The sequence below is a fragment of the Vitis vinifera genome, chromosome 7, assembly GCF_030704535.1.
Source record: "Vitis vinifera cultivar Pinot Noir 40024 chromosome 7, ASM3070453v1".
Lineage (NCBI taxonomy): Eukaryota > Viridiplantae > Streptophyta > Magnoliopsida > Vitales > Vitaceae > Vitis > Vitis vinifera.
The window spans coordinates 25,557,330-25,583,355 of record NC_081811.1 but is presented as its reverse complement, the minus strand read 5'-3'; the positions used below and the strand labels follow the sequence as shown (position 1 = coordinate 25,583,355).

The following is a 26,026-nucleotide window of genomic DNA, read 5'->3' as shown; positions in this document are numbered from 1 at the left end:
ATTTTACAAATAAATATATTATAATTTTTTTATTATATAATTTGAGATAAAATCTTTATAATTTTCTAATTAATAAGGAATTTATATTTTATACTATATAAATTTACTCATATTCTCTTTTTTTTTTTTTAATAAAATTGAATAAAAATTTTGTTTGTGGATACCAACAATAAAATAAGAAATTTTAAAATTTTAAAATACAATTACAACTTAAATACTTAAAAATTAAATAAAATGAAAACTAAAAAACTTAAAAATTAAATATATATATTTATATATATATATATATATATATATATATATATACTTAAAACCAGAAAGCTCGTAAATTAAATAAATAAAATATTAACCCTCATTTTCTACTAGTGTGCTTTAGATAAATGAAAGTTTATATTTTATTTATATATTTTTTAACCTTAAAGGATTTTTATCATTTTAAATTAATGTTTATTTGCATTTTAGATAGGTACTTGTTGGGTAGCTTTGGATATCAAACGGACCTCCTTCAAAGGTGGTACTAAATTACTAATATACCCGATGCCAACTAATCGCTACGAACTGTCCCATTTGTGTTATTACATTCACCTTCATACATGTTCAAATTCCATCATGAGAAAATGACAAAGCAGACGTCAACATAGCAGCATTCAAACTACTAATATCAAGATGTAGTTAAGATCACACATGGAAAATACACCACCATTCACATTGACTATTGACTACTGACTATAAACTTCATCACCTGCACCCGGTGCCTCTAGCAAACATCAACACACCACTTCTATGGTATTTTCCCAAAAGGTTTCAAGGGATAAATTTACCTCTCCAAAAGCTAGTTACTAATTCGCCAAACAACAAAGCAAACAACTCACAAGCCATGAATGAGGAGAAAAACCCCCACCCCACAAATGCCACCAAGCCCCTCTACAAAATAATGAATATCAACAGTAAACTACTGCCCTAAAGTAAACACTCCACACAATTAAAGACCATATATGATGGACAAAGCATTTACATCTCTCAAAATATTAGTGAGTTGAGTCATTTACATGTTTGCCCTACTCTGAGACAAGTCTCCAGCGATGACAAAAGAACCCCTCCATGACTATATCAACAACTTGCACGTCTGTTTTACACCAAAAGAAGAATATTAGTCATCATACTAGATTTCACAATGCTTTACAAAGGAACAATGAACCAAAAAGATGAGGGAAAGATGAGATACTTTTGTGCATACTTCAAGCTTCATGCAGTAAACTACAGCTGCAGTACATAAACAATCACAACTTCATGACTTCTGTCTTGATCTCATCCGTCTTCCAACCTTCTCACTTAACTTCTTATCATCATCTGACTTGGGAACACCCTGTTCTTGAAGCTCCTGTTGACTCTTCTCGGATATGGATTCATCTTGAGGCTATAAAAATAAAAATAAGAAATAGAGAGAAAAAGGGGGAAAACACGCATAAATTTCTAGACTAAGAAAAAAATCATAGACAATAAAAGAAGAAAGAAAGACAAAAGTATAGGCACAACAACTTGACCTAGAAGTCACAAATCACTAATCACATGAAATACAACAACAATGCAAAATGTGATTCATTATACTGAAGATCCAAAACCTTGCGCTGTATCTGGAATATCAGGGGGAGCACTAATAAAGTAGCAAGAAAATCATGGAAAATCTATGTTAAAACCTAAATGAGCTATGCAAGCAGCAAATATCCTTGGAAACTTTACTAAGGTACATTTAAATGGAACATGATTATGGCTTACACTCTGAAAAAAAATATATTTAGCCACATTGTGTATAATCTCCATTCAGCAAGAAACACACTTGAAATAGACAAAGACGAACTTGAAAAATAACAAAATCCAGTTCCAATCCTAGCTGAACAAAAGAAAATGTAATGGCAAAACTATTGCATTACTAATAAACTAGGGGCTGCAGTATCAACAGTGAAGATTATTGTGCATGAGAAGGCAAAAGTTTTATTCTCCAATGTTTACATATTTACAGACCTACAGGACCAGTTTATTAAGCAAACCGCCAATAGACTGGTCAATGCTTTCAATAGTCAGAACAATGTCTCTACAACAGAGAGGACTTCAGTTAAGGGGCAGCAGATTCAACACCTCCATGGACTTAGAGCCAATAAAAGAATGGTCCAGAAAAAATCAGAAGCAAAACCCATTTAGGGAAGAGAGGTATCCAGGATATCAGCCTGATTTTATTACCAACCACAAAAAATGGCATAAATAAACCTTACTTTAAAAAAAAAAAATTATATTACGTATTTCTTATGTACTTGATATATGGTATGTAACACTGTAAATTTCCTTGAATTCATATCAGAGCAAAACAAACTATATTTCAGGCTTGTAAATGAATCAATTCTGCAATGGGCTGGAAATATCCAAAAGCCCAATCTGGTGCGATGACATGTTCATAGGTTCCTTTCGTAGAGCCCAAATCCAAATCTGACTTGTGTTATTATACATGAAATGTAATATAATTAACTTTTAGATTATTTATAGTTCTAAGAAGAATTGTATGTACACAATGATACATGTCACATTACATTTCATTAACTAAAACATAATAATCCTACACATCGCAAACTACAAATTATTTTGCATAGGTAGATCTCATCATGAAAGGCCTATTATTGGATGATTTATGGATATGTACAAGCTACAAATGGCATTTATTAAATGAAGGAGCTTCAATGTATAAAAAGCACCTCACTGCTTAAGAAGCAACTGTAGCAAATGATGGAACCCACTTTTTCACAAACATATATACGTGGCATTGAAACATATATACATGGCATTGAAACTGTAAGTACAATAACAAGAAGCTCAAGTAGAAAAGGATTAGGGTTGGGATGTGGGAGGTTCTAGGTTCAAAAAGGGACAAAAAAAGAGGTTACCTATAAAAAGGGGGGCAGGGAATAAACAAAAAACAAAAAACAAAACATCTTTCTAAAAGGTATTAGGGGACTCTGAGTGACCCAAGAGAAAGAGCATCCCACTTAAGTTGGGATAGCTCCCCTTTGAAGGAAGAAAGCACAAAAAGGTTTGGAGAGCCACCCCTTTGTGTATTTTTTGCACTTTGTGGAAGGAAAGAAACCGAGGAGCCTTTGAAAATGTAGAACAACTGGATCAACCATCGAAGAGCTCTTTTGTTTGAAAGTTTGTCAACATGGGTTAGGATGAACATAGCAGAAGGACCAATGCATGTAATCAATTTTGTAGATTGGGTGGGATCTATGAGGGAGGAAGCAATTTTTTATATTTTACCTATTCCTGGTTATGCCTTTTGTTATCCTTTGTACACAACTTGTGTACCTTTGTGTATAGCTTTTTTTATTAATAACTTCTCTTTGCTTACTTATCAAAAAGAAAAAATGAAAAAAAGAGAAAGAACATCGCACTTCACTCGCAATATTTATAATTTTGAGAAGGCAACCATCTCTGCCTTACCAAATCTCTTGGAATGGAACATTATTCAACTCAGAAAACACTATGATTAAAGGAGCACCACCATATCAAAGATAGCATAGCCACTCCCCAAAGAACTCTCTACATCTCAACCTATAACAATTGACATATCTATTATGCCTGTTAGGTGCACTCAATCAATTCTGGAAAAAGGGTGAAGTAGACAAAGATGATGAACTCATATCATTAACAAGAAGACTCTTAGGTTGGCATGAGTCCTTTTGTGGCAAAAAAACTGGAAAAAGATTTGAAGGGTTGTCCCATCGGGTGTGTTTTGGATATTATGGAAGAAAAGGGAGTTGGAGATCATTTGAAAGCGAATAGTACCCAATTGAAGCGCCCAAATCCTTGTTTCCTTATCTTTTGATCTGATTTAGGAGATTTATAGATGGGAAATTATATGTCCATGGGAGATTTTGTGGATTGGTTGGGGGCTAGATTAAAGGTGGGTTTTGTTATTTGTTTCCCCTTTCTTTCCTTTTTCTTTATGCATCTTAACACCCTTTGTGTACACTTGTGTACTTTGGTGCTCTTCTTTGCTAGGCATTGTTAATGTAGATAAAAATAATAATAAAAAATAAAAATCTTAGTATTTACCTTCTTTTGTACAAGAAGTTATGCAAAAACCTTAACCTTGGGTCATAGTTCTGAAAGGCGCGCCTAGGCTCGGGGCGGCGCGACGCCACCCTCTGGCGCCTCGCCTGAAGGGAGGCGACGCCCCATCACGAAGGCGCCGCTTAAGCACGCAAGGCGCTCGCCTCCGGCAAGGCGCGAGGCAGTCGCCCGAGTCGCCTCCGAGGGTTCGACCAGGTACGCACTCCTCCTTCTCCTTCTCCTTCTTCTTTTTTTTTTTTTTCTTCTTCTTCTTCTTCTCCCTCCTGCCATCGAGTTGCAGAGAGGAGGCGGGGCCGTGGGAGCCCTAATTTTTTTTTTATTTGCTAGGCCCAAAACGACGTCGTTTTGGAGCCTGCTCTTTTTTTAAAAAAAAATAGGCCAAAACGACGACGTTTTGGCCTGTTCCTCCCATCCAGCCCCCTTTTCTGGCTTTCTCAACCCAAGACCACTGCCATTCTTTGCCCTAGCCTCTTCCATGCTGGAGAAGTGAAAAAGAAAAAGAAAAAGAAGAAGAAAAATAGGGGGAAAATAGGAGAAAAATAAAGGGGAAATAGTCACGTACCTTCCGAACCTCGGTATTTTTCTTTTTTCTTCACTTTTCTGCATTTTTTTCCATTCTTATCTCATAACTATCATTGGTAATTTTTTTTTTTAAATATAAATATTATATTTTGAGTTTTTGACATGAAAATTTTACAAAATAAAAATAAATAAATAAAAAGCACTCATATGCATATTTGTTGTTAATGTGATATTTGATAATGTGATATGCATTTTTTTTTTCAATTTTTTTTCTTAATTTAATTATAATTATTTTATTGTAGAGTATAGATAATTTGTTTACAAGATGGATAATGAGAGTGAAACTCAAGTGGACTCTAGTGCAAGTGGAAGAAGAGATCCGGGGGGGAAATATGGTCGTTTGGTTAATGAAAAAGATTTGAACACCATCATATGCATTTTTTGTGACAAAATAACCAAATGAGGCATATATAGACACAAACAACATCTTGTTGGTGGATATAGAAATGCTAAAGAGTGTAGAAAATGTCCGGAACTTGTTAGAAAAGAAATGAAAGAGTACATGAGTTCCAAGAAAAATCAAAAAGAGCAAATGAATATGGGGAGCGAATATGTTAATGAAGATTTGTTTGGTTTGGAAGATGAAGATATTGGTGAGGAGATTAATAGTAGAACGAATGTCACCAACATTTCTAGTGGAGGTAGTAACCGAGGAGGAAGTGGTGGTAGGACGTTTTCTTCAAAAAAACCAAGACAAAAAGATCTTATGGATCATTTTTTCACTCCTAATGCAGAGATGGTTGTTCAAAATCGAAGGAGTGGAAAGATGAATCAAACTACCATCAATTTTTTTTTATAGGTGAATCAAACTACCATCAATGATGCCTACAAAAAGGAAGCAAGAGAAAAAGCTTGTATGCTTATCACAAGATGGATGTATGAGGCTGCTATTCCATTTAATGCAGTCACATATCCGAGTTTCCAACCAATGATTGAGGCTATTGGCCAATATGGTGTGGGTATGAAGGGACCAACTTTTCATGAGGTAAGAGTTACTAACCTTAAGAAAGAATTGGCTCTCACAAAAGATTTGATGAAAGATCATATGATGGAATGGGGGAAAAATGGATGTTCAATTATGTCGGATGGATGGACCGATAGGAAAGAGAGAACTTTGGTGAACTTTTTGGTTAATTGTTCAAAGAGAACCATGTTCATGCAATCCATTGATGCTTCTTCAATGATTAAGATGGGAGAAAAGACGTTTGAGTTACTTGACAAATGGGTAGAGCAAGTTGATGAGGAGAATGTTATTCAAGTTATAACAGATAATCACTCAAGTTATGCGATGGCAGGTAATAAATACTATTTCTTGAATTTTTATTTACTTTTAAAATTTGAATTATTTATCTTGAGAACTTATGTAAATTTATTATCTACAATTTCATATAGGGAGGTTGTTAGAATTAAAGCGCCCACATTTGTATTGGACACCATGTGTTGCACATTGTCTTGACTTGATGTTGGAAGATATTGGAAAGCTACCAAACATCAAGAAGACATTGGAGAGGGCTATATCACTAAATGGGTATATTTATAATCGCTCAGGGCTACTCAACATGATGAGGCGGTTTACTGGACAAAGGGAATTGCTTAGGCCTGCTAAGACTCAGTTTGCAACTACTTTCATCACATTATCGTGATTGCATGAACAAAAAAACAATTTGAGGAAGATGTTTACAAGCTCGGATTGGTCAGATAGTAAATGGGCAAAAGAGCAGAAGGGGAAAACTATAGCCAACATAGTTCTAATGCCTTCATTTTGGAACACTATTGTGTTTTGCTTAAAGGTTTCGGGTCCCCTAGTTCGTATGCTTCGTTTGGTTGATGGTGAAAAAAAAGCTCCTATAGGATACATCTATGAGGCCATGAATAGAGCTAAGGATGCAATTGTGAGAAGTTTTAATGGAAATGAAGAGAAGTACAAAGAAATCTTCAACATCATTGATAAGAGGTGGGAGATTCAGCTTCATCGGCCTTTGCATGCAGAAGGGTACTTTTTGAACCCGGAATTCTTCTATGATAAGCCAGAAATAGAGCATGATGCCGAGATTATGAGTGATTTGTATAAATGCATCTTAAGGCTTAACAAGAGACCCTGCTAAGCAAGAAAAAGTTGTGGCCGAAGTGAGTTTGTTCACAAATGCCCAAGGACTATTCGGGAATGAGTTAGCTGTTAGGACAAGAAAGACTAGAGCACCAGGTTAGTTATTTAGTTTTGTTTATTTAAATGATTAGATTGTATTTTTGCTAAAATAGGTGAATTGTTTCACTAAATTGTTAATATCTATACTACAGCTGAATGGTGGGCTGCATATGGAGCTTCAGCTCCAAATTTGCAAAAGTTTGCAATGAAAGTCCTCAACTTAACATGCAATGCATCAGGTTGTGAACGAAATTGAAGCATCTTTGAAAATGTGAATGACCAAATCCAAAATAATTACAAGTAATAGTCTAATAGAGTCTTGAATGTAACTTAAAAGTTAAAACTTTAAAATATATTTATGAGCTTATGAATTTTTGTAGATTCATAGCAAGAGGAGAAATAGGTTAGATCATCAACGCTTGAATGATTTGGTGTACATTAAGTATAATCGAGCCTTGAAGAGAAGATACAATGAACGTAACACCATTGACCCAATTTCCTTGAAAGATATAGATGATAGCAATGAATGGTTGATAGGAAGAATGGAAGATGAGGATTCTCATGGAGGTGCACAAGATGATTTTGTATTTGATGATGACAATTTGACATGGGGTGATGTTGCTAGAGCTGCTGGAGCTGAGGAGGTCAGGTTTGATACTAGAGCTAGAGCTAGAGCAAGCTCAAGCATAATACCACCAACAAGGGGTATAGCTTCAAGTTCTAGAACTTTGCCTTCTCATTCACTAATAGATGAAGATGAAGATGGAGACATGGTGATTCAGCAGATGAAGAAGATGGGGAAGGCTACAAATGTGGTGATGGAAATGATGATGATGATGATTTTGTTGATTTAGAGGAGGAGTGATGATTGCTTGTTGTGGACAAATTTGTGATTTAAGTGTTTTTTAATGATGTTTTTGAATTGTGGACAAATTTCATGTTTTGGACCTTTAGGTTTGGAAACTTGGGATTTGGATATGTATTAGGCAATTAGCAATATGGATTTGGATTTGTTTTTATGCTTGGAGTTCTTTATTTTTATGTTTTTTGTTTATTAAATTGAAGTTTTGGATGATATTTGATGATTTATGTGTTTAGGACAAATAAATGATTGTTAAATTTGATTATATTATATAAAAATATATATGTAAATTAGGGTGCGCCTCACTTCACTAAAGCCCGTGCCTTAGATGCGCCTTGCGCCTCAAGCTCCAGGACTACTTTGCGCCTTGGTGCGCCTTGAGCCTTTTAAAACTATGCCTTGGGATAAGTTTTTGAAATATAAAAGAAATTTGGCAAAAGAAAAAGCAATTGATATAAAAACCTTTAATAAAAGACCTCACTGAGAAAAGACCCAAGGATATTAATAACCAAATCCTCACAGCTAGAAAAATATGTGAATGGTACATATGGCCTAAAGATGCAAGGAGTGATACTAGCTCCTCAATTGCCAGATCAAAATGTTTGTGATGGAAAGTAAATTCCGAGATGAGAACGTAGGGTGGGGGGGTTCCCCGTTTAATCATGGTATGATGTCCACTTACAAAAACAATCTAATTTCAAATGTCACAAATATATATCATATAGCATAAATGGACTTGTGTGGTTTGAATTGTTTGACCAAATTTTTGCATATGTAAATCAGCATTGTTAACCTAGCTATTAGCTTCTAAGCGTGGATGTTGCTCAGAGACAAACCCATCTCTGTTAAGTAAATAGCAACTTCCAGATATAAAAGAAATTATCTTGCATTGGTATGGATCTTTTATAAGTGATTACAGCAACCGTAAGATCGGCAGCTTAAATTTTTTTATTCCTCCCTCACATGACAGCCCAATTAACCCAATGTTTTGGGATGAAAGACAATGTTAAATATTTAGACGGACAGCAATAACAAAAGGGTTAAAAAAGAGAAAATGTAAACTTCACTACCTATATCATCATCCTCCAAATGCTCCTCTCAATGTAAGCTCAGACAATTTTGAAAAGAACTGTCTGAGCACAGAACACTTCATGAATCCAATTGCAAGCAGAACAGAAATAAACAATAAGCAGTCTCAATCCTACTGGTAAACACCCAACAAATTAGAAACCCTTAAGTTACTAAAAGTTGGATATTATATATTTTAAACCTTCACATATCTATGGTCCTAGTGGAGTTAAAGTACAACATAAACTCCACTGCTTCAAGGACATTCGGAGCTTCAAATCTAGAACCCAGAATATCTATCCTCCTAGCCACAGTTTAACAAATGCTTTCAAGTCATAAAACTAATGACCTACCACATATCTCAAATGAAGCTATTTTATCTATGATGACAAGTTTAAGGTAAAATACTGGATCAGCTCTTGACGCCCATTTCCCCTAGCACTGCAATCAAGTTTCTTGCTGGTTATGCTAAAGGCATATGCATTTGAGATTGAGATTTTATTTAATCACAAGAGGATCATGCAGGATCTGATAAAAACCAAACAATCCTTCAGAGCATAAATGAGCAGGTGGACTGTACATGTTCTGATATGTGTCTAAGAATGCTGCACTTCATTAGCAAAAACATCATGGAGGAACTAGTTGAGAAAATTAGAAGCTACCTGACTATGCTCAATAACTTGTCCAACATCCACAAAGAGCACTTCTTTTCCTATCTTTTCCTGTGCCTTAAAGTCAGAGGATAGGACACAATTTTCTGCATTTGAATCAGCAAGGCCGTTTGTTCCTCCATGTTGAATATCCTGACCTAGTTCCACTACAGAATTTTGCAAAGCATTTGGTTTGGCTTGATTGTCAAAGACCACATTTTCACATGTCACTTCTGAAATTTTGATGATTTCATCTGTTATCAAGAGATTGGTCTCTTCAGCACCTCCTTGAGTTTGATTCAGTGAGATTGATACATCTTGACCTTCTCTCGCATCTGATTGTATTGAGACCCCACTGAATAAGATTAAAAATATAAGTAACAATCTATACAACAATGGTTAAACTAAATCCAATAAGAATTATCACGGCACTAATATTAGCAATAAGCTGGAACACAAGAAGAAATTTATTTGAGAAAAAGTACCATGGATCAGCAGCACTTTCCTGTTGGCGCCTTTTCTTATTTTTCTGTCTTTGCTCTAGAGTTGTGTCAACCCAATCATTGGAAGAAGAGTTTACAACTCTTCTTTTCCTTCCAGCCAGAAGCTCTTTTTCAGAAAATGAGTGACTTGAGTTTTCACTGGTGTCTTTCTTAATTTCAGATTCCAAGGTATGCAATCCTTTTACATCCTCACCTGAAGAAGGTACTTCCAGTATCACTTTTGGTTCTCCAAGAGCATACCTCGTGGGCTGTCTATCACTGATGCTGTGTGTCTTTTCATTTCTGTCATGCACTTCCCTATCAAATCCATCAGACAAATCTAAATTTCCAGCCAATGTCAAGTTTGCATTTTCAGAGTTAGATATCGAAGACTTCTCTCCATGCTTAATTGAGGGTTTCTCAGGAGAAAGTTTGAATATCAATTCAGCACATCGTTTGAACCATGAGAAAGGAGTAGCAGTAGAAGGAGAAGAGCTGTCTGGTAAAGCAGGCAAATTAAACCCAGAGCCATTCTTCACAACATTTATTTTCTGATGTGATTCAAAATCAGCATTGGGTATTGTGTTTTGTGCCTTATAATATCTTTTTACATAAACTTTTCTCTGGCTGGGTTCCTGATTGGATTGCTGCATCTCAGCCAAAGCAATATTATCTGAGGCAATTTTCAAATCCTCCAATTTCTTCAGATGTTCAATCTGTGTATGGATCTCTTTTCTATCTGCATGCAATAGTTCCCTCTGTTTCTTTAACTTCTGTCTTTGCATCTTAAGTTCTTCAATGGAATTACTTAGTTCTGCCCATTCCCTGTCCCTTCGCTCATGATCCAAATTGATCTCCATCCTTTCAGCATCAAGCCTTTTCATTTCCGAAGCAACATGTTCCAATTCTTTTGCTACTCTTTCCTTCATTGAGCTGATATGTTGTAATTCCTTCATTTTTTCTTGCTCAAATGTCTTCTCTCTTTCTTTGAAATAACTCTCTAATTCTTCACGCCTGTTGTCAATGCAGTTCTCAAGCTCCTTCTTCTGCATCTCAATGTCCAGCAAGAAATCAGCACGTTCTTGCTGAATTTTGCTGAACCACTCAGAACGCTCATGCACCATTTTACTCATAAAGTCTTCTCGCTCACGAGAAAGTGACTCAACCTCCTGTTTATACTGATCTCGCATGGCATCCTTCTCTAGTTTCAGGCTATCACGCTCATCCTTGAGAAACTTGGAAATAGCTAGCCTTTCCTCAGCAATACGTTCTGCTTCATTTCGAAGTTCCTCTCTTTTCTCATCAATTGATTCCCACTCAGCTTCAAAATTTGCCTTCTGTGCTCTCAACTCATCTGCCTCAGCCATTAGTTCCAGTTTTTGAGCTCTGATCACATCAATCTCTTCCTTAAGCTTCATTTCTAGAACTAGTAACTCACTTGTTTCACTTTTCATGGCCTCTACTTTCTCCTTCGCATGATCAACTTGTTTCTTTTTGTCTTCTAATGAAGACAAGGACTTCTCGATATTTAGCTTCATCTTGTTGATCTCTTCTTTTTCTTTCTCCAAATGAATTTTCTCCAACTCAACATCTTTTTCAGCAGCATTTAGATATTTCTCTTTCTCATCAAGTGAATTCAACTTTTCTGTAACATCCTTCTCCTTCTCTGCTAGTGCTCTGGACTGAACCTCCAACTCATGTTCCCTTTCCAAGGCAAAGTCCTCCCGGTTGCTAAGATCTACCTCCCTCAACTCCGAAGCCCGTCTCTTAGCTTCAATTTCATCTTCCACCAACTTGCGCTTTGTTTCCAGCTCTGCTTCAAACTCAGCTTTCCTAGTTTTCAAAGCAATTTCATGAAGAGCCATAAGTTTTTGAACTTCATCCTGCACAGCACACCAAGTAGTAGGATTAGAAAATTTTGCACCGGTTATAATTAAAAGCCAGTTTCATTAGTCCCCTAATACATATGAAAAATCTTGAATAATGTTCCAGCCAAAGGCATTCAATAACTATTCAACTTCATTATGATGGAAATTGACAATGAAGACACATGCAGTAACTCACAGATTCCTTGCTTGCAATTTTTTCTTGTAAGATAAGAATCTCATGCTCCTTCTTGTTCAGCAAAGCTTCTCTTTTGACAACATCCTGGGCGCATTCAAAAGAGAATATAAATAAATAGCTCTTCCTATAAATAAAGAGCAAAAGATATAAACAACCAACCTCCTCTCTTGTTGTCAAGGAAGCCAGCTTCAGCTCCAGATTAGATTTTTCTTCATTTAGGGCTCTAAGTTCTTTCTCAATGTTAGATTTTGAGGCCTCCAACTCTTTCTCAAGTCGATTTAATTCCTGGGATCTACTAAAAATGTACTCTTCCCGCTGGTTCAACAAAGCTTGTCCATCAATTAATCTTTCCTGTCCTTGCTGCACATTTTTCTGCCTTTCAGATAATGACTGCCTCTCAAGAATGATCTCTTTCTCTTTTTCATCACAGCTAGAAGATAAAAATAATACAAATTAACAAAATCTCAAAATCAAACCACTTTCTACCAAATTATACATCATCACTGGGATGCAGATTTTCACCAAAACTTTGATTATGTCTCTACAACTTTTATATGCCATGATTTTAATGGGATTATATATCATGGATTTGTTGGCAAACAGCAGTATGGGTGTGCATGAGCTCTCTCAGTGGACAGGTCCTGGCATGTTTTCCTATTATTGCTTAAGTTTTAGAGGATGGGCACACAGGTTGTATTGACATTAGATCAGAAAACCAAACATCATTCAGATAGAACTAGTAAACCTAACAATAAGAGTATGTGAAGTTAAAATCATGAATCGAGCAAATGAATGGACCACATACTCAGACTTGAAAGAGATCAGACGTCTCCGTAGATCATCTTCACGTGCTTCAACTTCCTGTAGCTTTCTTTCAGCAGTACGGCGAAAGCAGATGGCTTCTGCTTGAAAAGCTTCTGCTGCATGCAGCTTTGCTTCAGCCTCAACAAACCTTTTCTGTGCATCCTCTACCATACTGTGCGCTTCAGCCAATTTAATCTCAGCTGCAACCTTAGTTTCAGCACATTCTTGCCGCATCTCATGCAAGGCCTTCTCAAGCTACAGAATTCATAAAGAAGTTACTGCTTAACCAATTATAATAAGGAAAATCCCAACTGATAGGATTAAATCGGTAAGGAGAAATTTACTTCAGTTGATAGAAAACCCAAATCATAAGCTTACATTTGCAATACACTCTTTTTCAATTTCTAAAGCCTTCTTCAGACTGTCTTCTCGTTTCCTTGCTTCAGCTAAAGCAGATGAATGTGCAGATTGATCACGCTTATATACTATTTCAGCTGATTCAGCTTCGGTTTTAATTTGCTCATACTTAGTAGCCCACTCCTTCCTTTCCAATATGAGAAGTCCCATATGGTGTTGGTGATCAAAAATCTAGAGGAGATTAAACTGGTTAGTATACATTGAAACAGGGGAAAAGAAAGTCTCTATACTGAATTAAAGCCTGGCTATATTAGGAACAATTGGGAAAACAATCTATGTAATGATTACTAATACCAGCACATGCCCTTACAAAAAAGGATTTGAGAACAATGACAAACAATTTTATAGATCCCATGGAACTGATATAGACCCTTCCTTCACTCCTTTGCTTTTTAAGCATACAGAATTTAAATGAAGATAATATAAGGCATAGTTTTCATGAGCAACTTTCCAAAGTAAAACTAGCTTTTATAATGACAATTTAGTCAAATAAATGTGACAGAGATGTCTCTAGAATACTGCCGCTGGATAATTCCTGGATATTGAATTAGTCACGTTGCTTAACCCTGAATGTGGAATGACTTTCATAAATCAGTACAATGAGTCGGGAAACCATCTCAGCCAAGGTTTCCTTGAAGAGTAGCATGTTTAAATCTTAGTCACCCAGAGCCCTCAAAAATAGTAACTCTTCAGTGAAGTTTGGATGCTGCTATAAGCTATTACATACTAACTGGATCCTAGATGCCAATCTTCTCATACAAAAACTGCAAAAATCAAATATTCTTTCTCAAGAATCCTAATTACAGGAAAAAATTAACATGCAATGGCTCTTCAAAAACAAAGTATCATTGTTATCAGTAATACACAAACTCCTGGTAGAAGAAAATGCCTGAGATACCCAAGCATATTAAAATATATAAACATCCAATCCCTCATGCACATATGGCTTTGCCGTGTTCAGCTCACCCTCCTCCAAGTCAAAGTTAATGGGCACAGTTTTCCCCTCTTCACTCAGCACCCAAAGATTAAGCCCAATTGGAAACTGAATTTAATCACCATTAAGGTGGATGAGTTCCGCATAAACTTAAAATACCACTACACCTATATTGTTTCCAATATTGCACTTCTACATCTGACATACTTAGATAATGACTATTCATACTATTCATTTTCCTTATCCTTAAGCCGTATCTTTATGCCATTTCATGTGGAAAAAAAAAAGGTTAAGCTAGTTCCATATCTAGCAGCAGTAAAGAAGTGAGGCATAAATCAAGATTGACCCTCAGAATTCTTTTTTTGTCTCGTTAACCTTCTTCATTAAACACTCTGGTTCTGAAATGCCACCAAGGCCAAGTAGAGTATCGACTTTACAAGAAACTCAAATTATCACGAACGCAACAAACGCACCCAAAGAAACCACCAATTAATGCAAAATCCAACACAACACAAGTCCAAATTTCACAGCAACAGTGAATTAGTAACAGGCAAAGGAAAGAAGAGCAAGAACCTCCGCTTCAAGTTTCGCAATATAGGCGATAAGAGCAGCCTTATCCCTCCGCTTGATCGACTCTTCATCGAAGCCAGCGTCGCGGAGTCGCTTCCAGATTGCATCATCACTGAGAGGGCTTTGCAAAACCCTAGAACCAGGCGTCGCCGCGATGGAAAATCGCGCCGGTTGAGGACTCGCCATGGAAGTCCTCTTCCGATCAACAAACCCTAGATTCGCTTCGCTTTTGCTTCCGCTTTGTGTGATCTGTCGCTTGAGTGGTGGAATCAGGAACGCGAACTCCACCTTCTCTTGCTTTTGCCTGCCTTTTTCCAGAGAGACTCCACTCCGGATTGTGATTGGCCGTGATGGTGGACCTGTTACTCTAGCTTTGAGAGCATTTTACTATTGCATAAATTGACTGTTTAGTCCTGGCGTGTAGACCCTTTTTTGTCCAGATCACTCCGATCAGGCTCAACTGTTTCATTTGTTTGCACAAAACGCTGTCGTTTTATACTGGATATCGACTTCGGCTTTCGGCCGCCTCTTGCTTCCTTAGCGGCGGAAATTTTTGAAATTACAAAAATGTTCCGTGGCTTCTGACGGAAGGAATTCAACAACGCATCTACATAATTCGATTTTAGAAATATAAATTCAAAAAAAAATATATATATATATATGAAGGGTGGAAAAATCGAATACACTTGTTTTTTGAATAAGATAAATACCATAAATATTTTAAATTATTTAATTAAAATATAATAAATTACCATTTTAATTATTTGATCTTACCCAATATTATTTTATCAATCTTAAATTGGTATAGCAAATTAAAATATTGATATATTTGAATAAAAAGTAAGAGAACAATTTCCAAATTAAAAAAATAACATCCCTTTTTCAATATACTAAATATAACCATTTTTTTATTAAAATAAATATATGAAGGGTATTTATGTCTTTCAAAAGATGAATTAAAATGGAGAAATATATCATACCTCAATCAAATATTAAACATTTACCTAATAATTGAGAAGTAAGGAAACCATGTGCTACTTCACATATTTTGGTTGTTTGTGATGATTGATTAGAAAACTTGAGAAGTCGTTTCGAAGGGAACAGGTTGAAAAAGCATGCGGTATTATTACAGGATGAGTCGTTCAGCACAAAAATGATTTGGGATTCATTTAAAAATTATTCTCCTTCAAATAATGCATCATTAGTTCTATTATCCATATTTAATTTTCATTCAATAATATATCTTCTAGAACGGTAGAATCGAACCTTTCAAAATTTCTATCAAGTATTACTCCGGTGCATGTATTTTCAATGAAGTCAAAACAAATACTTACCTAAAATACTCGCTTCAATGTTAATATAAAAATAAATTTTAATTAGGAAAATTATGTAAAGTTACGTTATTGAGAGAAATAAATGAATAGGTATGACCTTTATCATTTAAAGAATTTTTTTAAAATTAATTATTTAAAAAAAATGGTTTTGATGCTTTGATGTAGAGTTTTGAGCCAAACATATTTTTGTGGATTTTTAGACCACATAATCAATAAGTGTAATTTAAATATATATTGTTTTTAATGATATTTTAATTGCATGTTGGAGACATTATTCTTTCATTAATCCCTCACTTGAATAATAAAAGCTTGATTCTCATTTATACATTTAGTCCTTTAACAATGTAAAGATAAGCGATTCTCTCTCATTGATTCCGCAAATTGTTATTAGAAGAACCCCACTTTAAATTAATGGTTAGCATTGTATAACATGTTATATTTATAACAATTTTAATTAAAAGTTGGTTTTATAGTAATTCTAAAACATGTCTTTAACCTAAAAAATGCTTTTGAAAAAAATTAAGTTTTTGACAAATTAAACTCTTGTTGGAGCTTCTTGTTTTCTTATTGACAAATCATTTTATCAAGCTTAATTATTTATCTAAGACTCAATGGTGGTCAAAGATTAGGTGACAAAGATCATAAGGACTTCTTATATCTCTAGTGAGGATCAAATTTTTGACATCCTCACCAAGGGACGTAGCAAGACCCTTATTTGATGAGCAAGATGTAAATGATCAATTTCCATTCATTAGGGGGAGTGTTAACGTATGTGTGTCATTGATGTCTCGTATACTTATACTTGAGTTATACTATTTGATTTGTTCATTAGTCACATCCAATCGTGTTGACAAACTACTTAAAATATTTTAAAATGATTTTAATGTTTTATTGGAGAAACATTTGATACGTGATTCTTTTATAATCAAATTAAAAAAAAAAAACTTCGAATATAAGCCGATTTGTGAGAAAGTTTTTGTTATATTTTTTAATAATAATTTTGTTATTGTTTCCCTTTTAACTTAATACAATAAACTATATTAGTAATTTTTCTACTTCTATAGATGAAATTAAGCTTGGCTTATTTTACATTTTATCAGTAAAGGGGAAATCAAAATATACTTTTTCTTCCTTTGAACTTTCTCATTTCAAACTTTAAAAGTAAAAGGAGAAGGCAGCAATTAAAGTTAATTTCAACTGCAACTTTAGCATAAACGATACTTGAAAGCTAGTTACAAGTTTCCTTTTCTCTTTTTTCCTTTTTTTTCTTCTAGAAACATAAGAAAGGCCGGTCCATTCAAAAGCATGCATCAACGTGCCTTTTTTTAAGCAATCAATGCCCTCATGCCATCGATAATTCCATCCAAATTTGCATGCTCCTTTTTAGTTTGATACATGGAGAAAATTATTTCATTTTTTATAAAATTTATTTATTTCGGTGTACTTTGTAGCTAAACCCAAAACCAGAAGTGCATTCTCCATGGAAATTCCCAGGAGGATCGTAGTTACAGGTGAAGAACTCCCTCTCGTCTGGGCAGGCTGCGCTAGCGCAGCCGAGGCGCTTCGAATTCCTCCACACAATCTGTGTATAATGCAAACACTCCTTCCTAAACATGCAACAATTGCTATCGTAATCATAAGACTGCTTCTCGTCAAGCCAGAACTTCATGGCGGCCTTTACGTCTGTATAACCTCCACCGTATCCCCAGTGGATATTCTCGCCGTAGGGTCCTCCGGAGTGGACGAGCTCGCATTCACCTGATCTCTGCTTGGCGTAGTCTTTAGCGTAGGCCTCCAGGGTGCGGTCCCACTTGAGGGGTCCAACCCCGACCTCTCTGCGGGCCGCGTTGTGGAGCTGGAGGAAGTCACGAGGGGTGTTCTGGGCTTGAGAAACGAGGGTCTGGGCTAGACCCACCATGCATAGCAGTGCTCAATGTTGTGGCAAATTTTCCATTTCTCTAGATTGTAATTAGTTTTTGCAAATCTGTGGTGTTGTCTTGGATTTATATAGTGGTGGGCCTGGTGGCAAGGCACAGCCAAACGGAGTTGAAAGTTTCAATTGTGAAGTAGAACCGTAGAACTGCTCACTACTACGTCGCATGTGAGTGGTGGAGGTAGGGTTGAAATCGTTCAAATTTTCAATGGCGTCGAGAAAGTCGATCTTCACTAATGATATAACCGCTGCTGGTAATCCGAATGTTTTACTTAAAAAGACTATCCATGTCAAATGATCAAATCTTTCGAGGAAGTGCCACATGGGCTGAGAGTCAATGGGATAGTTAAGGGTACGTTTGGTATCGGAGAATTGTTTTTATTTTTTAAAATAGAAAAAGGCAAAAACATGTTTGATAATAAAAAACTGTGTTTAATTTAAAATAAAGTGTTTTCGAATAATATTTTTAATTGATTTATATTATTTTAATTATTTTCTAAGAATTATTTAAAAAAATAATTATATAAATGTAAAATAATTAAAAATAAAATATTAAATATAAAAATTATTTATAAAATATATTTAAAAATATTATAAATAAATTAAAAATATTTTAAGTTTTCAAACATATTTTTTTCTATAAATATTAAAAAAAGGTTTTAAAAAACTATTATTGAAAACTATTTTTCAGAGTTATTTTTTAAAACAGTTATCAAACATACCCTAAAATATATTGTTTAGAGGAAGAACTATACTTAGTTTTTGAGATAATTTTAACAACTTACGTTTTCTAAGTTACAATGTAAATACAATTTTTGGAATAATAAAAATATTTTGAAATATAATTTTCAAATATAAAATTAAATCACATTAATTAATTTTATTTTACTTCATCTGCTGCCAGATGCTCTCTGCAGCTAAAATGCTGAAAAGAGAAAGGAGAAAAAAATGATATAAAATGCGTAAAAATTGGAAATTAAATACTTTTATTATTTTTGTTTCAATTTATTCTAAAATTGAGGTGTAATAAAATTATATTTAATTGGATATTAAGCTAAAAAAGAAAGAAATATAGGAAGCAAAAGAGAATACAAGAAAGCTTGCATAACTGATGATGATATCCGATTAAAAAAATGTGTTAAAAAGTACTAGGTTAGAACATTATTAACATCTAAAAATAAATAAAAAAATAAAAAATAAAGGAAATAATTATGAGTCAACACTCGAATTTAAGGCCATGCCCATTTCTATAGCCGTTAAAAATCATTTTCGTCTTTGATGCTCTGATAACTAGTTAGAATTTGAATTAGGCTAGAGTGGGTTAAGATGAGCTTTATTTACAATAATATTCTTAGTCCTTACAATATCGTCCTTTGATAATAAACACAACAGATTAGCCCAAGCATAATTGAACACACCAGCAGTGTTCACTTCGTAAGGAGCTGAAAAGAGGCATAAAAGGAGAGATATCTACAACATACAGATGTTAGCCCCATGGAACTTCGAGCTCTATATGCTGAAAACTGAATTGCGTTTCTGGTGGTAGTCTTCAATCCAGCCTTTGATCAGCTTCACCTCAAATGCTCTCTGCTCGACCAACCAATCAGGATCCTCAGCAGTTGAGGAACGCAAATCGATGTGATGTGCACCTAATTAAGAATTGGAAGGATCACTATTAGCATAATAAATTAATTTGGTCAAGCTACTAAAATACAGGTCCATGAGATGATCAACCAAACCAAACCCATTCACATGCAATGACCTTTTGCTATTGACAGCATTCAGGACAATATTGCATGGAGTTCTCCCGGCTTGTGGATGGATGCCTGAAGGCAAGTCAAGCTGCAGAAGCAGTTTCAAACCTCAACAATGATTTTATAAGACTCAGCAGTTAGCATTTTGCAGCATGAAACATACTCCACTCTCTCAGGAAGTAGGTCAAAACACAATTCTTCAATATTTTTTAGAAGTTCCCGTTATATAAGCAGGAAGTTTACATAAAATTATATAAAGGACCAATTGGCACTGAGATTATATGTGCACAGTAGAACCAGATAGATTCAAAGCTTTCAGCAAGCACATGATTCATGATTGAATGGTTCAGAATGATAAACCAGGCATAAAACAACCCAGGTCTTCCAAAGCTGAACAATTACAAAATGAGGTGGACATGGTTAGCTATATGGCTAGTTATCTTTGATGTGTTTTGGGTTGTCATCATGTTGAAGGTATGAGCATGACCCAATAGTTAACTTGGTATATTGTGCAATTCCTTTCTTTGCTCTAGAACATGCCCTATGGTTGATCAGGATTCTGAGATGGAGAGGTACTGGCAGCAGCAGACAAGATAAGAGAAGGCTGACAGTGGCAGACAAGATAAGAGACAGACTGACAACATTAGACAACATATGAGACAAGTCCATAACGGCAGCCAAGATATGGGACAGGCTTTGAGATGGTTTGATTGGATGCCATAATGACAAGTAATTGCACCAATAAGGAGTGATATGATTCTTATTGGAAACATTAAAAGGACAAGGAAAGATCATGAAGACTGATGACCATAATTGAAGGGGAACCGTATGGATGAACAACAGTTATGGTCCTAAGAGAAGAACAGTGAAAAGGGATCTGTACAACCTATCCCATATGGTATATCTAAATCCCTTTAAAACCAGGACCAAACAAGCCAATCAAACTAATCGACCCATGATCAGATCCTTTGAAATGATTGGACCAACCACTAGGTTTGGTTTGGGCTACCATAATTGAAGTGGAACTGTATGGATGAACGACAGTTATGGTCCTAAGAGAAGAACAATGAAAAGGGATCTGTACAACCTATCCTAGATAGTATATCTAAATCCCTTTAAAACCAGGACCAAACAAGCCAATCAAACTAATTGATCCATGATCAGATCCTTTGAAATGATTGGACATCCATACTACCAGACACCAATTCAGGGTAGTCAGACTAATTAAATCTTATCCTCAAGGTTGTAGTCTGCTGTTAAAACAGTTAGGATTGGTGCATCAATGGTCCATTTCATGTTCATAGCATATCTAACAGCAGCTATAACGCTCTTCAGGGCTTGGGCCAATATGGCAAAAGTCAAGGTCATCCAAACAATCAGTACCATTTATGGATATAACAAAAACAAATGCATGGTTGCTTTAGCACAAGAGTGATGTTGCTAACTGCTCAGAATGAAAAATGATTAAAGCATTACCTTCTTCTGTAACAAGAGCAACAACAGTTTCAGATATATTCTGCAGAACACTGCAACAGATATCATCAGCATCCATCAGAACTCAGATCATGAATCTTTGACAAAACAAACTATTGAATCTTCAGAATAAAAAATCACCTGCCACCACTCCAGGGATCCAACAGACCATTGGAGAAAATAATGTTGCTTCCAAAAACTTTCAATGTGGTCTTAAACTCCTTCACAGTAAGAAGAAAAAAAATCAGAATCAAATTATTTCACAGGAGAAGCTCATGATATTCATTTCATGCAAAAGCAACAGAATGGGAGAAGCTCATGATATTCATATCATCCAAAAGCAACAGAACCCACAAGGGAAGAGGCATACAATTTTGAATATCAAACCCACCTTATATTAACATATTTTAGTATTACCATGCATCATAATTCACATAAGACATGAGGGTGACAGAGAAGACAAACTTGGAATGGTTCCTACTGTCACAGAAGCACATCTCACTATTCAAAGGTTTTGGTTGGCCAAACAACTCTACAGTTATAAGAGGGCACCAGTTTTGAGACAGTAAATCTATATTTACTGTAAACATAAAATTAAAAGGTTATTCAAAATCACATTATAACAGGAAGTGGTCACTCAAAATTTTAGTCACAATCCACAGTGTCTGAGGAACTGTTTTATGAAGCTGGGTTAGTTGATAATTGATTAAAAGAAGTTGAAATGATATTATTAGTGCTTGTTCTTCTGACTATATGCTATTTGAAATGAGAGTTTTCATTTAAATTCTGAAGGAAAATAGAGACACTGATAAATCTATAATGAATGCTTCCTTACATGTCCGCCAAATTCTGTTGTTATCCATGTAGGCCTAGGTTTCACACTGAAATCCTTCCAGCACTCCTCTTGAAAAGAGGAGTAATTATAATCATATGTTGGAAACATGCTTGACTCCCGGCTACTAGCCATTGGCATAACCATCTCAGTGCATGCCTACAAAATGGAAATGGAAATATAGAAAGCCCTTAATTAGATATAGTGATTTGAGGAAAATTTGGTGCGAACATTTTGAAGAAACAATTAATTGATTTCCACAAAAAAAAAAAAAAAAAATAGAGAAAAGAAAAAGTATCATAATCAATGTAAACCTGCCAGTTCCAACCATCCATGCCATGAGGATCGTCATCAAGCTGAAAGCATTCAACTTTACCAGTGTAGTTGTAATAGACACTTACTCCTTCAAATATGCGCTCCAGAACACTTGTTCCCTCAGGACAACTGTCCATCTTTCTACACACCTAGACAATGAAAAAAAAAATGATTAACTTAATTCAATAGGAAAAGATCTTAACGAGATATCCTACCAGATACAAGAATATTAGTCCAAAAAGAAAAATATGTCAAAGGCACAAAAAGGCCATAGAAGAAAAGATTCAGAAGTCAGAAAACCATGAATCAGTAAATTTCAAGTCAAGGACTGTTCAATAATCATTGAAGAACAAAAGGGGGAGAAGTTTTCACTTAGGAAAGAGATGGTCATAAGGTGCGTAGGTATGATTCATGATATAAACTATTGAGTGCAAGTAAAAATCTCTGAATCCTTATTATTCTGGGCTGAGAAAATATTTTTTCAATCATTGTTTATCTTTGTTACAGACCATCCCTTTCTAGATTTGTAAGTTGAAACCACTCACACACACCCAAAAATGCACATAAAGGGCCATTCTGTAACAATATCAAAACTAATGAGACTTGAATAGTGAAACTTTCAAAACTACCAAGACTTAAATTGTGAAACTTTTGGATTACCATTCCAGGATATATTATTTCAAAAATATCATTAGACAGATATTCTGAATATGGACAGTTCAAGCCTAGCCACTTAGGACATGACACCTTCTTTATGAAGATAAATGAAAAGCAGCAGCTTTGGAAGCAGCAAATAGATCATCAGACAAGTCACGTCACAAATACCAACCTACCTCTTTTATTGGGTGTCCAGGCAAAGGCATTAGAAAGTCAGAAGGATATGGGTAGTTCACCATTGCCAAAAAACTATAAGCAGAGTCCAACCAGTCGTAAAGATCTTCTGTCCTTTTCAAGTCCCTACCATTTGTCTTTGATTAGTACAAACTCAATAATACAAAACAAGCAAAACCAGAATAATTTGTACAAACAAGACCATTTCAATGCAATGATGACACTCCTAAATATAACAGGGCATACATACAGATTATATAACTAACATTCTATTTATATGTTGCTCTTACCGACATAGGCGGAAAGCTTTAGTCAGTTGCTTAAGCCCATCATTTTTCTGGCCCTCAGATATTAGTACATCCCAAGACTTCTTTATAGTATCAAAGCAGCTGATACTTTCACGCTATGAGAATGAGACTCAGTAGGGTTAAAATGCAGAATATATATGATATAAAACATCAAGGAAGAAAATAAGATTAAGAGTGACTCACTTTAAAGTTATTGGAGACAATGTCATAAAATGTTTCTGGTGGCACAATATCTTCAAATTGAAGAATTGGGGCAGAAGAAGCAAGTGCACCAATTGCAATGTGAGGATATTTGAGTCTCATCCATGCGGCTAACACTGTTCCAGTTACATGAGAAAGAAGACTTAAAATGTAGCTAACAAGGAATATATATCAATGTTCAATAAAAACTTACATTATAATTCCATATGGGTCGATGTAATCCTATGTAATCCCAATTATTCCACCAGTTTCTCGTTAATTTTGAAAGTGTATTCACAATCTTAAGTTATATAGCGTTTTGGAACAAATTGTGAAGGAAAAAAAGCATTTTCTTCATCAAGCTTGTACCTATTTATATCTCTTATTAACTTACAAATAAGAAGCGTAAGAAAGTGAAGGTAGGAAGAACTGGTGGCTTACTTCCACCATAGGAACCACCAAATAACACAACAGGGCAACCCTCAGCAGACAAATTTCGTTTCAAATTAGTAACCAATACTGCAAAATCAGCGAGTGCTTGCTCCGCTGTAAGATAGGACAAGGAAGCTGCATTCGCATATGCCTTATCCCTACTTCCGTAAGGCATTGACTCGCCATAGTATCGATGCTGCCAAATGAATCCTCCAGATCAATTACAGTTATAAATTGGCTTTGTACTTCGAAAATGGTAGTCACGCTGTATTTAATAATAAACTAGTTGCCTTGACTGGAAAAGAAAATAACTCAAAAATTTTCTTTTATTTTCTCAGAAACCAAACAGATGACTTACTTCAGGGAAGAGGACCATAGCACCGAACCGAGGAGCCATATCCCAGACGAAGCCGGTGTTGGCAGCGAACCACTCGATGTCGCCTTCGTTGCCGCAATATAAGAAGATTGGGCCCATTCGGTCCGGACCAGTCCAGTGTCGGGTGCTGATGAGGTACCGCTGCCGAAATTTCGGGAGATCGGCGATGCTGAAGTGGTCGAGACGCTGTTCGAAATATCGGGTCTCATATTGGAATGGTTTCCCCCTGTTTGGGTACGCGAATTTTCCCAGAAAACGGGGGATTGACTTGGAGTACCCTTTGGTCGCCGCTTCTGATGCGATCGTCGGCGGAGCTGAAGTCAATACGATGAAAATCAGAGGGAGGAGGAGGAGGAGAGAGGTAAGGGTTAGCTTCGTCATTTTACCAGCCCGGTAACAGTTAGTATGAAACCGTTAATTCGCTTCGGTGACGATGAATTGATGATGAGCTGATAGAGGTGGAATGGAGTTGAATCAGTTGATCTTCGATTGGGCTTGTTTAAGATTTGGAGCCCAAACAGTTGTTTAGCTAAGGCGCATTGAGGTTTCACTCCACTCACTATCATGGGCAACATGTATGGGCTAGTTTGGGCCCATCATGTAAGTGGGTCTCATGCAAGACGATGTGCCAGATCCATGCACTCCCTGCAGTCCACTAAGCTGGTACGTGCCTCGCCCTCCACCGGAGAAATGTAATAATAATTCCCAAATTTATTTCACATTTTCTCATCAACCAAACAAAATCTTCAAAAAATTCCCGAATATCTCAATCTATATATAGTATTATCGAATAATCTGTAGAAATTTCTGATTCTTCTGACCAACTACAAAGAAATAATTTTTTTTCCAATAAACATTTCATCACTTTTGGCACAAGCCATGCGTTTTTCTGAGAAATAACGTTCCATGTTTTTGAATCGCAGAAGGGGAATGAATCCAGGAAAAAGCCTAATGAGCATTACTAGAATAAGGACCTGAATTGAAAAGGAATAATCCATGATGAATGCAGACAGAGAATATAGAAGCCACAAATGAAATGGGGCATCACCCATTAGAGCACATAGGCATCTCGGCCCTTGTAAAAAAAAGAAAATTGAACAAGAAAAGCCAGTAGATGATTGTGGTTTGACCACAAGGAGATGAGTATACCTTATACGAAAAGATCTTCTTGTACCTAAGGGGAAAAGTAAAGCAGCTTTGGACCCACCATGTTGATGTTGGATTATTGTGATAAGAAATGAATCTCTCTGTGATTGGTGAATGATAAGACACAATGCTTATAGTTTTATCAATGTAATCTCCACCTTTGGTGGGATGATTACTGAATAATTATCCTGTAGTGTACCATATTTTCTTATTCCCTGAATCATTGGTTTAAAATTTGCCAAGTTGATTGCCAAAAAGTAGGAAATTTTGGATTCTACTTTCGATGCCCACATGATGTTCAGGTGCCCCTAGGATGGTTCCTTTTCCCTTGTTTGGGAATCACCCATCACTTTTATTTCAAGTGAATGATTCCCAAATATTAAAAGTTCATTAATTTGAAATTCCTTCGTAAAA

General features: G+C 35.7%; 3 protein-coding genes across 6 annotated transcripts; all 3 read right to left on the bottom strand.

Annotated features, from left to right (window-relative positions):
• Window positions 1-632: 632 nt before the first annotated feature.
• Window positions 633-15,301, bottom strand: LOC100245758 (protein CROWDED NUCLEI 4). 4 transcript variants are annotated; one of them, XR_009466238.1, is made up of 9 exons: window positions 14,702-15,301; window positions 13,156-13,365; window positions 12,779-13,032; window positions 12,133-12,403; window positions 11,974-12,057; window positions 9,913-11,792; window positions 9,440-9,782; window positions 1,226-1,417; window positions 633-1,126 (listed from the first exon to the last, which is right to left on the bottom strand). XR_009466238.1 is itself a non-coding variant. In XM_059738620.1 (8 exons), exons 1-8 carry the CDS (start codon window positions 14,882-14,884, stop codon window positions 1,289-1,291), a joined length of 3,354 nt encoding a protein of 1,117 aa, XP_059594603.1. In that variant the 5' UTR covers window positions 14,885-15,269; the 3' UTR covers window positions 633-1,288. The 4 variants fall into 4 exon arrangements, 2 of the variants coding, with proteins under 2 accessions (XP_059594603.1, XP_059594602.1); XR_009466237.1 differs by having other exon boundaries at window positions 11,974-12,403; XM_059738620.1 differs by having other exon boundaries at window positions 633-1,417; window positions 14,702-15,269.
• Window positions 15,106-17,950, bottom strand: LOC104878449 (pathogenesis-related protein PRB1-3-like). Its single transcript, XM_010648895.3, has 2 exons — window positions 17,497-17,950; window positions 15,106-15,305 (listed from the first exon to the last, which is right to left on the bottom strand). The coding sequence occupies exons 1-2, from the start codon at window positions 17,948-17,950 to the stop codon at window positions 15,106-15,108; spliced, it is 654 nt and encodes a 217-aa protein (XP_010647197.2).
• Window positions 17,951-19,282: 1,332 nt separating this feature from the next.
• On the bottom strand, window positions 19,283-24,992 carry LOC100261134 (uncharacterized). The gene is made up of 10 exons (XM_002263353.5): window positions 24,449-24,992; window positions 24,100-24,286; window positions 23,662-23,795; window positions 23,461-23,573; window positions 23,173-23,296; window positions 22,339-22,488; window positions 22,028-22,183; window positions 21,334-21,413; window positions 21,196-21,245; window positions 19,283-19,614 (listed from the first exon to the last, which is right to left on the bottom strand). Exons 1-10 carry the CDS (start codon window positions 24,845-24,847, stop codon window positions 19,475-19,477), a joined length of 1,533 nt encoding a protein of 510 aa, XP_002263389.2. The 5' UTR covers window positions 24,848-24,992; the 3' UTR covers window positions 19,283-19,474.
• Between the last annotated feature and the right edge of the window lie 1,034 nt (window positions 24,993-26,026).